The sequence below is a fragment of the Ictidomys tridecemlineatus genome, chromosome 15 (genome assembly GCF_052094955.1).
Source record: "Ictidomys tridecemlineatus isolate mIctTri1 chromosome 15, mIctTri1.hap1, whole genome shotgun sequence".
Lineage (NCBI taxonomy): Eukaryota > Metazoa > Chordata > Mammalia > Rodentia > Sciuridae > Ictidomys > Ictidomys tridecemlineatus.
Genome location: NC_135491.1, coordinates 59948137 through 59963735, shown reverse-complemented (window position 1 = coordinate 59963735; position 15599 = coordinate 59948137). Strand labels below are relative to the sequence as shown.

Genomic DNA, 15599 nt, shown 5'->3' with positions numbered 1-15599 from the left:
ACAGTCAGGTGTCTGGAGGCCCTGCCAGCTTCCCCGGGATTTCCACGACCTTGCAGACACCTTCAAATCTGGTTTTCTAGAACCCTGTGGTGATACTGGGCCACCAGTGTTTTCCAGTTCCCCAGATACTTTGTGGCAGTCTGGGACTGAGACTGTCCTGGGCCACCCTCAGGTGGGACCTTTGCTCCCTTGTTGGCACTGTCCTGAGGAACTGAGACCCAACTCAGGAAGGCAGCCCTCTCAGCAGCAAACTTTTATTCAAATCTTACATGACAAAAAGCGAACAAGACTGGAAACTCCAAAGCCTTGGGTATTTGGAAGTTAACCTCAAAGTAAGCAGAAAAGATCTTCCTGGTGAGATACTTTTAAAAAGCTTAATTTTATAAGGTATTTTAGCTCAAAATCTAGAAAATCAAAATTCTCTTCATTCTTCAAAGGGAAGTCTGATTTCATGTTCTCAGAACCTCGTCTTTGTACATTAGATTTCTTTTGTAAAGAGGCTCCTTCAAGCAAGGTAGGAAGTGCCCTGGGAGGACACAGCTCTCAGCTGGCCAATGGAACATGTGGACCTAAGCACACTTCAGCAGCTCATGGTGGGACACCCAGCAAGCCTTTGTGTCAGTGTCCCCTCTGCTGTATGAGATCACAGCTCAGCAGGCTAGGACATGGACATCTGGGAGGACACTGCCCTCCCAGCCACAGAGCCACACTCTGGGTGGCAGCAAAGGCCAACTGCCCCAGCCCACTTCCCGGATACACCCACAGGGGCTGGAAGTGGCTTCCCCACCCCAGCAGCCAAGACAGAGCCCACTCAGAGATCCCTGGAGCAGACCCACTCTCCACATGGCCAGAGGCCACACAGCCTGCAACCCATGTGCAATATTTGATGGGCAGGGCAGGGGGCAGGCACCCTGGGAGGAAGATCCAAAGTCCATCCAATTAGTGGAACAAAAGGCTTGGTTGTCCATGGCTCACAGCCCCTCTGCACGAGCCTGATGGGCCAGCCGTGCTGCGATGCTGGTCAGGTCAGTGGCTTTGTCCAGCTTGATGTAGGTGTCCGTGCGGATGCGGTGCAGGCTGAGCCAGTCTGGCAGCAACTCAGCAAGGAGCCGCACATGCTGCTCCATCTCCCCTGCAGAGATGGGTGTGTGAGCCAACCCCTGACTTCTCCCCCTGGCGCCACCACCCCCGTGACTGTACGCAGATCTTTAGCAGGGAGCCAACAGCCCTTCTGTATATCTATGTGCACTGGTTCCAAGCAGAAGCCCAGACGTGGGGGTCCCTGGGCTGTGCCCCAAGAAGTGGAGAAAACAGACTGGTTGTGGGTCAGCGGGTTCAATCCTCATGCGCCACATAAAAATGAATAAGCAAAATAAAGGTGTTGTGTCCAACTACAACTAAACGTGCTGGGGAATTTGCCCAACTGTGCAGGCCCTGAGGCAGGCAGTACCCACCTGCTTGAGGCCTGGGAGAGTGGATGCTCACACAGGGCTTTGGGTAAGAAGTCGGGATTATTCTGAGCTCTGCAGGTAACTGGGCGGGTTTGTGAAGGTGAGGCTGAGCAGAAGCCGCCTCCATGGCTACAGAACGGGTGGAGCACAGTGGGGAGCACCTGCCCTGCGTGCTGAAGCCCTGGGCTGTCCCCAGCACCCAAAAAGCAAAGGCTCTTTAAGCAGGCAGGCTCAGGGTTCCTGGAGGAGTGTAGTGCCCAGCACCCAGCAGGGCACACCACAGGTGCCCAGTGCACATTGGGCCAGTGGAGCGAGTGCGCCACAGACAGCAGCCCACACCCACCCCGGCCTGCGCGTACCTGGGCTCAGGGCAGCTCGGCAGCTGCCAACCATCCTGGCGCAGGCCACGTCCATGGTGAGTGCTGGCTTGCGCTCAGACACAAAAACACCACGCAACACTCGGGCCAGCTCAGGTAGCCGCTCCAGCCGCTGCAGGCGCAGTTCCTGCTCCGGGCGCCGTGTCATCTGTGCCAATTGCTTCTGGGCCTCTTTGGCCCGGATCTGTGGCCAGGGAGGGAAGCAGGTCAGTAAAGCAGGTCACCATACGCCCCCCACCCCCTGCCCATCTGTAAGAACTCACCCGCTCCAAGAGGGCCTGGGACACACCCTTCAGGGCACTTGGAGGGGTGGCTGGTGGGGTGGCCGGCAGTACAGGGCTGGGGGGCCCTGGGCTACTGGGCTCAGCTGAGCGCAGGGCCATGTCACTCAAGGCCTTCTCCATCTGCGGGGTGGGTGGAGTCAGAGGTCACAGGAAGCAAGGAAGCCCCAACTCAAGACCCCCGTGTTGCTCTAGGCCCAACTCCATGCCCACGCATAGCCCACCAGCAGCAGTCCCAGGGGTGCAGGCATAGGGCTGCAGCTGGTGAACAAGGGCACATCCTGCCATTTCTCTGCCCCTCAGCAAGGATGAGCCCGGTGAAGCCTCAGGAACCAGACAGACACCCAGCTAGGCCTCACTGCCCCCCGAGACAGGGGCCAGGTCAGAAGTCAGCAGCCTCACCCTGGGTGACATCAGGCTTCGGGCCCGGGCCAGCACCTCCTGGGCAGTGGTGAGTCTCTCTGTGCTGGGTGGCTGGGGCAGCTCGGCCGGCTCAATGTCAGGCACACCATCCACATTGAAGCGTGGGTGCCAGCGAGTCAGTTGGTCCTCAGGCACAGCCATTGGGGGGCTCAAGGAGGCCAGGAAAGCCTGTGGGAGAAAGGCTGGGTGTTGGGCGGCCTGACTCCCAGCAGGGCTTCACCTAACCTCTCTGTGCCCAGATAGTGTTGCTCTGGGCCTAACTCCACGCACACACACAGGCCACCTGGAGAGAGCTGGGCAAGAGAACACGTGCAGTCTTGCACAACAAGGACTCACTGACCCACTGAGAGACTTCTGGGGCCTCTGGTCAGCCCTGAGCAGCTATGGCTGACTGTGTAACAGGACATCTTAGAGTCCCCACCTGGGACAGCCATGGCGAGGGTTAGAGGGAACTTCAGAAGTGCACACTCCTGTGAGGCAATCACAGAGCCTAACAGAGGGGCTGATGGCTCCCAAGGAGGCCCCAAGTTGAGGGCACTGCTGCTCACCCTGTGGTGCTCCTTGACTCGCTCCACCAGATTCCTGCTGAAGAGCTGCCGGCGCTGCAGAAGGCGCGAGGCCGTGAGCTGGGGGGCACTGCCAGCCTCTGCGGGGACAGTCCAGGCCTGAGCCCCAGGCCAGCCCAGCCCCACGGGGATGCCTCATGCCCTCCCTCAGAGCATGCAGAGCTGCAAGGGGGGCCCAAAGCCAGGTGAGCAGACCCAGCCACCGGCACTCACCTGACTCCAGCACGGGCTCGATGGTGAGCTGGTAATCGGATCTTTTCACGCCATCCTTGAAGGTGGGGATGTTGCGCTCCTGGCGAAAGCGGTAGGACTCAGGGTACACAGTTTTGATCTGGCCCACGTTGCGCTCCTCAAAGCGCCTACAGCAGAAGGGGCTGGGTCAGAAGGAACCAGGCTTCCGGCTTAGGGTGGGCCAGGCCTGACCCTCAGCCTGCTCACCTGCGCATCATGTCCTGGACAGCCTGCTTGACCTTGGCAAAAGTCACAGTCTCAGAGCGGTTGTGGAGCATGCCCACGATGGTGTCCATGCTGCGGAACATCTCAGCCAGCACCTGGTACTTGTAGGGCAGCACAAGGCCTGGGGGCCCAGGCTGGGCCAGGGCATGGAAGCGCTGGTAGGCAGGTGCCTTCTCGCCACTGTCAAGGAGAGCCGGGGTCAGAGGAAGGCCCAGATCACATCCCTTCAGAGAGCCCTTGCCAGCCTGCTGCCTGCCTAAGGAGCAGCCTCAAGGAAGCACACTTAAAACCTGCTCCACAGCCAACTCTGCCACTCTCCCTCGGGCCCCAGCCCAGCTTCCTCAGCTCCAAAAGACATAGGGCTTGGGGAAGACAGTGACACTGGGATGTCACTGTGGGTGAACTGTCAGTGTTGAGCCCAGCCAGGCAGGAATGACCAGCACCCAGAGCTGCAGCATGCAGCTGGTGAGCAGCATGGTCTGTGCCGTCTACTCCATGCCCTCTCCACATAACAAACCCTCTAGGAGGCGCAGCCCTGGCCCTCCACCTGCTCGGGCCCCTGCTGTGCCTGCTGCTCCCTGTCTTCTCCAGGGTGCCTGAGCACACTCACCATGGCTGCTCTGCAGAGCCCTCAGCCTCCGATGTGCTAGTTTCCTTAGCGTCCTTCTGAGCACTGGCCCTCAGTGCCTGGGCCTGTGCCCCCAGCACCCGTGCCCGCTGCAGACGTGACTGGAGCTCAGAGATGGTGTCCTTGGAGAGGGCCTGTGGACACAGGGTGGGTGAGCCATCCAGTCACCCCAGCCCCTCACACACTGCCTGGTCCAGCCTCACAGCCTCCTCACCTTGTCCTTGGGGGCTGCCAGGCAGGGCAGCTGACCTTCGGAGGGAGCAGTTCTCTTAACCTTCTTGCCCGGGGAGATAGGGGCAGGTGGGGAAGTGGGACAGGAGTCCTGCTGGGAAGGAAGCCACAGGTGAGCACATGACAGGCCTTGGGGAACACCAAGAGAACGGACTGCCAACTAAATGGACCCTGCAAGGACCGAGCAGAGGTCCTGGGCATCCCTGCTAATCTGTGCTGGGCCACCGGCGGGATAGTCATCCGGCCCGTCCATTCTTGGGGCAGCTTCGAGGCCGACCCCTCACCCACCACTGCAGGTGAGGGAGCTTCACGTGGCCCCGACACTCCAGGGCCACGGTCCTTGCAGGCCGGTGCTCAGGCCCTCGCGACGCCCCTGCGGGTGGGCTCCCCTCCGGCTCCGCGGTCCCCGCCCTTCTCCCCGTCCCCATCCCCCCCCCCGTCTGATCAGTCCGCGCTCCAGTTCCAGCCCGCCGTTCCGTCCCCATCTCCTCTGACCTCTGCCCGGTCCCCGTCCCCTCACCGCGTCCTGCAGCCGCAGCCTCCTGCGCGCGGGCGGCCCGGGCCGGCTGCTCCCGGGCGCGGCGGGAGGGCGGGCGCGCTTGCGGCTGCTGCCCGGGGTGAGCGCGGGGCCCACGGCGGAGCTCGGGGTGCGGCAGGCCGACTTGGCCCGCCGCGCGGCGGAACCCGGGCGGCGGCGCGCGAAGAATTCGGTAACACGGCGCTGCGCCATGGTGGGGAAGCGGCGTCCGGACTGTCTCCGCGCGGTTTTCGCGCGGTTTTCGCAAGGCCCCGCCCGGGCCGTTCCATCCTGCGGAGCACGCGGGGGAAACGGACGCGGCCAGTACGCGCACGGCTGCCTTGGAGTCACCTGCGCAGGCGCCGCTATAGCCCCGCCCAGATCGTACCATCGGTCCGAGCGCGAGGGGGCAAAGGAACGCGGCCGGCGCGTGCGCACTGCGACGCGGCCGTGCTGGCAGCGTCTCGCCGGAGCTGTGCCGCCCCGGGCAACGCGGGACCAGCGCGGTGCACCGGCCCAGAGCCCGTGTGCGGGAAGGAGGGGCCACGTGCTTCCCTGATCCGGGAAGCCGGCGGCAAGACTCTCGTTGAGAAGGCTTGGGGCGCCCGGAGAGCCCAGCCCTGGGGACAGGCTCGCCCGCTGGGGAGCTGAGGGCCGACGGGGCCTTCTGCCCTCCCGCTTCCGCAGGCGCGAGTCGTGCCCTCGGGGAGCGCCGTCGGGCGCCGCGGCCAGGGCTCCGAGAGGAGCTCGGGAGTCGGGGACGGGCCGAGGCCGGGCGGCACGGCGCAGGGCTCGGCTCGCCCCGTGGGGCGGACGGCCGCCGCCGGCCCCCAGCGGCCGCGAAGTCGCGCGGGGCCTGGGCGTGGCCCGGGGGTGGCCCGGGGCCGGGGCGCTCTTTCCGCCCGACACGGAAAGCCACAAACGAGAGCCCAGGGCAGGCTGAGGCCGGCACTTTGTTAATGGCCTTGTTTCGGTACGTGTGCTCTGTGCCACCCGGTAAAGCTGCTTTGTTTATTTATTTATTTATGTGGTGCTGAGGATGGAACCCGGGGCCTCGCACCTGCCAAGCACGCACTCTACCACTGAGCCACAACCCCAGCCCCGAAAATTTATTTCTTAAAACCAGAAGGGCCAGAAGCAACTCACAACTGGTGGAAGTGGTCGGTATCATGGCAGTTGTGGGTTACCCAGATGTATGAATGCACGGAGACTGGAGGGTACATCAAGATATGCACTTCAAGGTACAAAAATTTGTACAAAAATCAAATTACAAACAAATATCAAGCTACTATTAAAAAAAAAAAGCTACTATAAAGAGCATGAGTCAACGTGTTTAGAAGTGACATCTGTCTGACTTAAACAATTATAAAACATTAATATTGGTGTCCAAATAGGTACATGAGTGTTTAATGTGACTTTTTTTAATCTTTTCAGTGTGTTTTATTTTTTTTATTGTGGGTTGTAGACAAGAAAATGTGAAAGTCCCTGTGGCCAGACATCCTCCAGCAGGGCCCAGTAGGCTCGGAAAGCACCTTTGTAGAAAATAGGAAAGGGGCTGAGTGTGGTGGCACATGCCAATGATCCCAGTGGCTTAGGAAACTAGGAGGATTGCAAGTTTAACACTAGCCTCAGCAACTTAGTGAAACCCTGTCTCAAAAAAATAAAGTGTAAAAAAAAGGGCTGGAGACGTGGTTCAGTGGTTAAGCATGCCTGTGTTCAATCCTTGATATCAAAAAAAAAGGAAAGGGTCACAGCCCATTACCAGTACACAAGCAGAGCCAAATGGAGCTGAGCCTTGCTGCCCCCTGGCTGGGCTCCCAAATGCAGGCCTTAGCTTGCACAACTCTGCAGGGCAACACTTAGTTTTGGGTCTTCTCAGCTGTAATATGAGTATTCTGCTGTATTCCAGTTCAGATTGGAAATCCAGCTTTTCTCAAAGGTGGTAGAAAATGACCTGGGGATCAAAGTAGAATGCAGTCCAAAGCCGGAATCTTGTAGGGTTCTAGAACTGTAATGGGAGCATAAATAACAGGCTCAGCCTCTTCATAGGGAATGTTGTAAACCTTTTGGCTCATAGCTGTCATCTGAGGGAGGGAGCTAACTTTTTTCCAAATAGCTTAGTGGTTCCTTACTCTCTGAAACTCCAAGCTGGGCACAGTGGCTATGCTTATAACCCCAGCTACTCTGGAGGCTGAAGCTGGAAGATGACAAGTTTGAAGACAGCCTAGACAACTTAGCAAGACCCTGTCTCAAAATAAAAAACTTAAAAATGGGCTGGGGATGTAACTTAGTGGTAGAGCATCCCTGGGTTCAATCCCCAGTACCTCAAAGAAAAAGAAACGCCTGGTCTCAGGGAGGTAGAGGTAGTGGGACCTAGCCACAGCAACTGTCCAGTACCTGGGTCTGGGACATGATAGTTGGCCCGGTCCCTGCCCTGCAGAGATGAGCCTGTGTGTGGGTTGGGGGGGCTGCCTCCAGAACTCAGCAGGCTCCACCAACTTTCCATTTCTTTTGCCACCAGCACAGGCTATGCTGGGCACCCGTGGTTGTGTTGGGGAGTCAGAGGCAAGCCCAAGGTAGAAGGGAACCCGGGAGACCAGGACCAGGAGGGGCCTCCCTGCCCCTCTACCACCTGGCATGGAACTACACAGCAGGCCAGTCACTGCCTACCCCTGCTCCCAGGACCCTGGGCACAAGCCTGGAACAGGGCCCAGGGTGCTGAGGCTCTGAGGCTGAGCTGCCTCCGGGAAGCTCACATGGGGCTTGAGGATCCAGAATGTGCCTGTGACTCTAGGGCAGCCTGGCCCGTGTGGGATGAAGTGCTGTGACTGGAGACTCGCAGCAGGTGGGAGGAGGAGGCCTGTGCACCAAGGACCTCAGGACCCTGCCTCCGTGCTGAGGCCAGGGTCCGCTCTGGTGTCTCCAGGAACAGCCCTGCAGCTGTGAGACATGTGATGTCACCCCTAGAAAGTAGGCCTTTGGGGGTGACCTCGCTCAGCCTTGGAGTCTCCTCAGAAAATTGCCTCCTTCTGCAACAGTGATGGAGTTCAGGAGCCATTCTCATGCGTACTGCTGAGCCAGTCCCATGACCTCCTGGGATGAGGGGCACTAGAGTCAGAACCACCCCTCCTGAGTGCAAGAGCAAGCCAGTGAGCATGGCCCAGGGCAGGTGACCCGACACACACAGCCAGCTTAGATGGCTTTAAGCCGGTTCCACTGGGTCTCTGGCCAGGCCCCACCGTCCTTCATGATGCCCGGTTTTTATTAAGAAGCTGACTCCTTCCCCTTTGCCCCTCAGTGTATCTGACAGGGTCTCTCTTTTCTCCAACCCCTGGAGTCTCGATTTAATGTGAAGCAGCATTAATAGAAGCACAGTCTAGAACTAGAGGAGACGTGAAAGTCCTTTTTGGATTAGTGGTATCCAGGTTCCACCCAAAAGATCGTGTTGGCTTGTGGGTCTGAGATGCTAGGAGGACACAGCCTGGCTCCTGAGCTCCCAGGGGAAAGAAACCAGATGGCAAAGCAGGTAGAACCCTTGTCTGCAAAAACCTAGAGATCAGGTCAGTCAGTGTTTACAGGTGCCCACCAGGAGACTGGCTTCTGGGAGCCCATTACAGGCCAGGCCACTGAGGGCCACCTGTGTACCAGGTAAAAAAAGAATGAGAAAACCAACATCATCACCATTGCCACCACTGTCACCATCACCCTTATCACCACTATCATACTGCTGCCATCACATCCCCAAACCCCATCATCGTCATCACCCCTATCGTTATTGTAACCACTTTTTAAATAGGTGGTGAGGGTTGCGATGTCCTGAGGTGGACCAGACCAACGCACTGACCTTGCCTGTCTTCCCTAGAACTCACCCCAGGCCCCTGAGCCCTGCTCCTTGCAGCTGACTCCCTCAATACGTCCATGGAATGAGCGCTCGCAATAGGTGTTCCCCTGCCTTGCCGGCATCATGCCCGCTACAATGACAACCTCCCAGAGTTCAGGACGCCTCCCAGGTTCCAAAGCCATTTTGTGAAATAGTCACAGTGGACTCTGTCACATTCTGCTACATGCAGCCCTGTTATCTGTGATCAAAAGACCTTACCATCTTACCCTCAGAATGGGCCTCTGAGAGACACCCGTGGTGGGCAAAGCAGCCAAGACTCAAGGGGGCAAAGCTGGGGAGCAAGGCCTGCATCCCACTTTGACTTGCATCAGCTGTGTCACGCACGGCCAGGCAGGACACAATGACTAACGGTGGGTGCAGGCTCATGGCACCCCCTCTGACCCTCAGAGAGCTGTCAGTCACCCGCAGCCACCAGGGAGCTCTTGATGGTCTTGGCTTACAACTCAAGCTCCGTGGCCAAGTCTGGACGCAGCTTTTACCTTCAATGAAGGCATTTGCGTCTTAGCCAGAATCAATCTGCCCTTGGCTCCCTGTCTGCCAGACGACCTTGGAATCCATCACTGGTGGGACAAGCAGGAAGATGGAGAAGCTGCTGCTGCCCACAGGTCGGGGACCAGAGAAGGCTCTTCTCCTCCCAAGCCTGAGCTCCCCGTCTATACCTAGAACTTGCTCAGAGCAGGGCAGCCACAAGAGTCCTGGAAAACAGAACCGAGCGTCTCCTGGAGAGCATTAAAGGGAATATTGCCTCGATCCCTGTGTGGGTACCTTGCCCTGCAATATTCAGTAGTAGGTAGTGTGAGCCCCTGGGGTTAAGTTTTCTAGCAGTTATCTTAAAAAGCAAAGATGTTATTTAGTAACATCTAAAATTTTACTCATTATGTCCAAAATGTTGTCTTTCAAAACAAAGTCAGTGCATCACCTCCACATTATCACCATCATTACCACCATCACCACCATCAACACTACTAGCACCACCACCATCAACACCACCATCAACACCATCACCACCACCATCAACACCATCACCACCACCATCATCACCATCATCAACACCATCAGCACCACCCACCCCCATCTACACCATCACTGCCATCATTGCCACCACTATTACCACCACCTTCACCACCATCACTACCATCATCACCACCATCAACACCGCCATCTACACCATCCCCATCACTACCATCACAAACACTAAACATACAGTTTTCAAACTCTGATGAGTATTCTATACTTAAAACACAAGTGAATTCAAAGTGTACTATAATTGCATGAAAAACTTCATCCCTATCTTAGATTTCATAAAATTTACATTTGAAAAAGTAGATCCAAGTAACCAATTTGTTCTCAGCACACCAAAATGTTTCCAATATCTGAATAGAGTGTTAAAAATTAATTAAAGATAAACTAGACTTAAAGTCCAATTCCCCATTGTGCTGCTCCACTGGGCTGCTTGATATCCACAGGGACAGCTTTAAACGCACCACCATTGTGTGATGGTTCTACACCGCGGAGCCACAGAGCCAGGAGCAGAGGCAGGGAGAGTGTGTGTGTGTGTGTGTGTGTGTGTGTGTGTGTGTGCGCGCGTGCGCGTGTGGTGGGGCAGGTGGTAGGCCAGGCTGTGCAGCAGAAGGGGGTGTACAGGTGATGTCTTCCGCTCTGTGGTCCACCCCCAGGGCTAGGGGTGTCAGCCCCCACCAGGCTGTCTCCTGGAGAGGTAGGACAGCAGCTCCCTAGGGCCACACAGGAAGTCCGGAAGGTTCCTTGGGCAGCAGAGCCCCCCTCGCCCACACAGGGAGAAACTAGGCTCAGCCCCAGCACTGGTGTCCCCCATGCTCCCTCAGCGTCGCCTTCCCAGAGGGTCAGGCAGCTGTGGGCTTTCTGGGTGCAGCAGTCGGTCACAGGACTCTTGTGACAGAGGGGTCCTTAGCTTTGGGACTACCATCTGGCTCCTCTAGGCACCCGCAGACCCTTGTCTGGCTCCTGCAGACCTGACGCCCACCCTCGGCCCCCAGATGCAGGAGGTCACTGAATGATTCACAAGGCCTCAGGGGAGAATGCCTGGAGGCAGGAATAACGTAAGAAGCAGCTCGGGGTGCCTCTGAGTGCACTCCGAAACCAGGCACCCATCCCGGTCGGAAGGCCAGGCTGGAGCAACCTGAATCAGGAGCCCTGCCCTCACACCAGGCGACTGCAGGGGGCCCTAGACTACCTCCAGGCTCCCTCTGGAATGACCTAAAGGCCCTGATCCAAGTGCCTGGTGAGGTGACCACCCTGCAGGGGCAGAAGCTCAGAGCTCGGCACACAGGTTGGCTTTGTGCCTTGGAGCTCAGACTGTGCCGATCACTCACCTAGCATCATTCTGGGAGCCCAGGGGGAAGGGGAGACTCCTGGATGGAGACTCCTGAAATGGGCCAGGACCTGCCTCTGGAGAGCAGTTGTGAGACAAATGGCCCTGGACGAGCGTGCTCAGGACTTGTCCGTCAAGGCCTGGGAGGGAGCAGCCGACAGAGCATTAGGGTGTCAGGGCTCGCAGCGAGGGTGGGGTTGCAGGTCTCTTTGGCCTCCCCACACAGTGTGGTTTCCCAAGGGCTCTGAGGCCTCGCTGAGTCTGGGAAGAGCCTGAGGGGGTGGGAGGGCCCAGGGCAGCTGATGCAGGCGCCTGCCCCAAGCCCACAGCATTGGCATTAAGTGGAGGATGCTCAAGACTAGGTCAGATGCCAGCTGCTCAGGTGCTGGGCCACACGCACAGACCCGACACAGAGCCTGCACGGTGGCCACCCTGTCATCCCTGCGACTGGGGAGACTGAGGCAGGAGGATTGCAAGTTCCAGGATAGCATGAGCAGCTTAGCAAGACCCTCATCAACTTGGTGAGTCCCTGCCTCAAAATAAGAATCTAATAATTTTTTAAAAGGGATATAGCTCAGTGGTAAAGCTGGGGATATAGCTCAGAGGTAAATCTCTAGTATAAATGAATAAAATAAAATGGAGCCAGGCAAGGTGGCACATACCTGTAATCCCAATGACTTCAGAGTCTGGAGCAGGAGGATCACAAATTTGAGGCTAGACTCAGCAACTTAGCAAGAGCCTCCCAGTGGGGATGGCCCCCTCCAGGATAATAAGAAAAAGGCTGGGGATATGTCTCAGTGGTAAAGTGCCCTTTGGTTCTATCCCCAGTACCAACACAATTTTAAATAAAAGAATAAAAAATAAAATTAAATAGAAAGGGCTGGGGATAGAGCTCAGTCGTCCAGTGCCCCTGGGTTCAGGGCCTCGTACATGGGTGGGGAGACCCAGCACGGGTCTCCAAGGCATTGAGGGTGATGGGGCTTGTCTGCACGGTGGGCAGCTGGAGGAGCAGAAGCTAACCAATGGTGGGAATGGTGGCAGGTCCCACGAGCCTCAGTGCCCGGTGAGGATGGTCCAGACACAGGGTTTGTGGCCCAGAAAAGAGGCAGGCCAGGGCACTTGAATCCAGAAGCCAGGCGTGGCTGGATCTCTATCTTGGAAAGGGGTGTTTGTAGAGGCAGGATCATGACACGGCCCCACATACCTCATCACTGTGAGGCCACAGTGGCCACAGCATCGGACCACGGAGGCCTCTGAGTACCACTGAGGAGTTTGAACTTCCTCCAGTGGCTGGTCGGGAGGAAGTGGCTGCCAGATCCACAGTGACTGCAACCCCTTGTTGTGCAAGGATGGGCAGGAGCTAAGGGAGGCCTGGGGCAGGCCGTGGACCAGCCAGCAGGGACACCAGCGAGTGCTGCAGGGTGGGGACCTAGCATAGGAGAGAGCCAGGTCCCTCCTGGCCCACAAGAGGTGCTGCTACAGGGGGTGGCAGCCCACATGCAAAGCCTTCTGGGTCTGGTCCTGGGTCACACCCCCTGCCCTGCCCAGCCCCAACCTGGAATCCACGGAGACTCTTTGCATCCTGCACAGCTGGAGAGAGGGCTGAGTCCTCAAGTGTGCCCTGCACCCAGGAAGGGAGGAGGGAGAAGGCCTGTGGGGCCTCAGCTCTGGGGTGACAGGACTCAAGTGCGGCCCTGCCTCTCCTGAAGGTCAGCTGGTAGGGCAGCAGGCCCTTGCGCAGGGCTGGGCAGCCTTCCTTTGTCAGCAGGATGGAGCCCCCAGGTGAGTCTCTGAGCGGGGTGGACCGTGGGGCTCAGGGGTGCTGGTGGGAACTGCAGCCTGGTGCCTCCCCATGACTCTGTCTTCCACTAAAGTCCAGCTGCATGACAGGAGGTCAAAGGAAGGGAAGGGAGGTTCCTAGTGAGTGTGAGGGTGACCTGCTGGTGGCCAGTGCATGTGCAGACGTCGGAGCGGCTGGCCCCATGTGGGTGCCTGGCTGTGGGTCTGTCCTGTCAGGCCAGCCGCCTCAGCGTCTGTGGTGGGAACGTGGTTTGGGTTTGGGTTTTGGCAGGACTGGGGATCAAACCCAGGGCCATGCACAAGCCAGGCCAGTGCTGTACCACTGAGCCACAGCCCAGCCCAGCTAGGGCACTCTCCTCAGCTGGGTTCTGCTGGGTGGGCTACACAGGAACAGCGTGACCAGAGAAGAGCCAGGAGGGATGGACAGGGTCAGGAAATTGGTTGTTTGTCCCTACATGCAACCGACTGCTCCATCACACCTGAGCATCCTCTGAAAAGCAGGGCAGGCCATTCTCTGTGCCAGGAGTCACCCATTGGCTCTCACTGATTGAAAGTCAGTCTCATGCCCTTCTGAGGCGGGCACAGTGGGCATGGGGTGGGTATCATGTCTGTCCATCAAAATAGCTCTGGGTAGGCGCAGGGCGGTAGGTGTGGGAGGAGCACAGAATCAGCAGCTGGGGTGACATCACTGTTGAGAGACTGAAATGGCTCAAGGCTGTGGTCAGTGGTCAGTGCCATGCAATGGCATCTAATGAAGGCCCTGGCCTCACACTTCTTTGGGGCCCTGCTATGTGAAAGCGACTTGCTGGCCCAGGGGGTGCAATGACCTGAAAGAGCTCCAGGAGCCCCCAGAGCCTCTAGGCCCATGGCCACAGATGGTCCCACCCCAGGAGGCCATGGCCATCACAGAGAGGCCCAAGCATGGTGACCTGGGCAGTGAGGAAGGGCTCTCTGGGGAGGGAATTTCTGAGGTGTCCAAAGAGAAGGAGAAGGAGTTGGGGGGATGGCAATGTACTGGGGAGGCCAGCGCGGGGCCCTGAGTGCAGGGCACAGTGGAGGTGCAACAGTGAGAGGGGTGTGGCTGCCCCAGCCCTGGCTGATCATGCCACCCATGACCGCCAGGGGAAGCGTAGAGTGGCCAGCGCCCGGTGTGGTGGCTCACGGCTGTAATCCCGGTGGCTGAGGCAGGAGGATCGCTCAGCAATGGTGAGGCACTAAGCAACTCAGTGAGACCCCATCTCTAAATAAAGTACAGAATAGGGCTGGGATGTGCTGTGGTTGAGTGCCCCTGAGTTCAGCTGGTGGGCATGCAGGAGGCAGAGCAGGAGTGCTATGGACAGCCGGGGCCAGGCAGGCTCCCCTCGCCCCTGCTGGCCCTACCTCTCCCTGCCTGGCCAAGTAGCCAAGTTCTGTTTCTGAGGGTCCACCCTCATTTGGCTAGGTGCATTCCGTGAATAGGGGGAATATGTATATAGCAAACCATGAAAGCAGCCCCAAAAGGTGACCCCAGAAAGGGCTTCCCTCCAGAGGGCAGGCCTCCAGGGGGCTTTGGTGCAGTGGTAATATTGTATCTTAGAGACTGTTTCCTATTGGTATTCCTAGATGGGGGTTGAACTGCTACATAGTTCTGCTCTGAAAGATACACTTTTTCTCACCAGCTCCTGTGACTAGATGTTTTTGATCTTTTGCTACTTTAACAATTTTGGACACATTTGTAAGAAGATCACCACAGAGTTCTGAAGCTTCCCTTCTCTTTGCAGCAAATATTTTGGGGCCAAATCACAGAGTGGGTCTCAGAAAAATAGTCAGGATTTGAAACCTAGACTTCCCATGAAATTCTGCATTTGTGGCTTTTGGGGAAAAGCTGGAGGGTCTGATCCTGTGATCAGCTCACATCAGTTGACTGTGCCCTGAGGCTCAGTGGTGGTCTCCCTTGGTCCTTCCAGCCCTTGCCCCCAGACTCCTTCATTTCCTAAAGCAGCTGGGCTGGGGACCCATGGCCTGAGCCCAGCGACAGGGTCTGTGCTCTTCCCCTTTCTCCTTTCCTGCCCATCTTAAGGGCAGATGAAGGCTGAACTGAGAAGGCCCAGGTGACGTACTCAGCACACCCTGGACTGGGGACCAACTCCTCCATTCAAGAGGATAAGCAGGTGTCTGGCTGCAGTTTCTACTGTCTATGGCAAAGGGATTAAGGCCAAACCGCATGGTGGTGGCAGGTGTGGCTGGAACAAGTCCCCAGGGTCCAGTTCAGACAGTACTGGGACGCAGCAGGCATTCTGAGTCCTCCATCCCAGCTACCACGGCCACCCGTCCAACCGGTGGGAGCTCCTAACTACCCACAGTCCCCAGGGGGCGCTGTGTTCTAGCGTCCTGGGGAGCAAAGCGAAAGTCGCTACGGCCAGGCGGGGTGCAGTTGCGCGTGGGTGCTGCCCAAGGAAGCCGGGCCCTAGGGAGCCTTTCTGTAACACCCGGGCCCTGGGCCACCCAGGGAGAAGCGCCCCCCACCACCGCACACACACGCTGAGCAGCAGTGCTAGGTTCCTGGGAGGGTGGGGGTCTTCTCGGGACTTGCTCTGGACGGAGGTGTCCCGGGTCTGCGCGGCAGCCGGGGCCTAGAG

At 57.7% G+C, this 15599-nt stretch overlaps 1 protein-coding gene across 2 annotated transcripts; it reads right to left on the bottom strand.

The window, feature by feature from the left end:
* Positions 1–240: 240 nt before the first annotated feature.
* Cdt1 (chromatin licensing and DNA replication factor 1) lies at positions 241–5759 on the bottom strand. Of its 2 annotated transcripts, none has more exons than XM_078032830.1 (10): positions 4934–5759; positions 4397–4507; positions 4165–4316; positions 3537–3734; positions 3312–3457; positions 3081–3178; positions 2512–2700; positions 2092–2232; positions 1811–2012; positions 241–1132 (listed from the first exon to the last, which is right to left on the bottom strand). In XM_078032830.1, the coding sequence occupies exons 1-10, from the start codon at positions 5141–5143 to the stop codon at positions 972–974; spliced, it is 1608 nt and encodes a 535-aa protein (XP_077888956.1). In that variant the 5' UTR covers positions 5144–5759; the 3' UTR covers positions 241–971. The 2 variants fall into 2 exon arrangements, with proteins under 2 accessions (XP_077888956.1, XP_077888957.1); XM_078032831.1 differs by having other exon boundaries at positions 4397–4504; positions 4934–5758.
* Positions 5760–15599: the final 9840 nt, after the last annotated feature.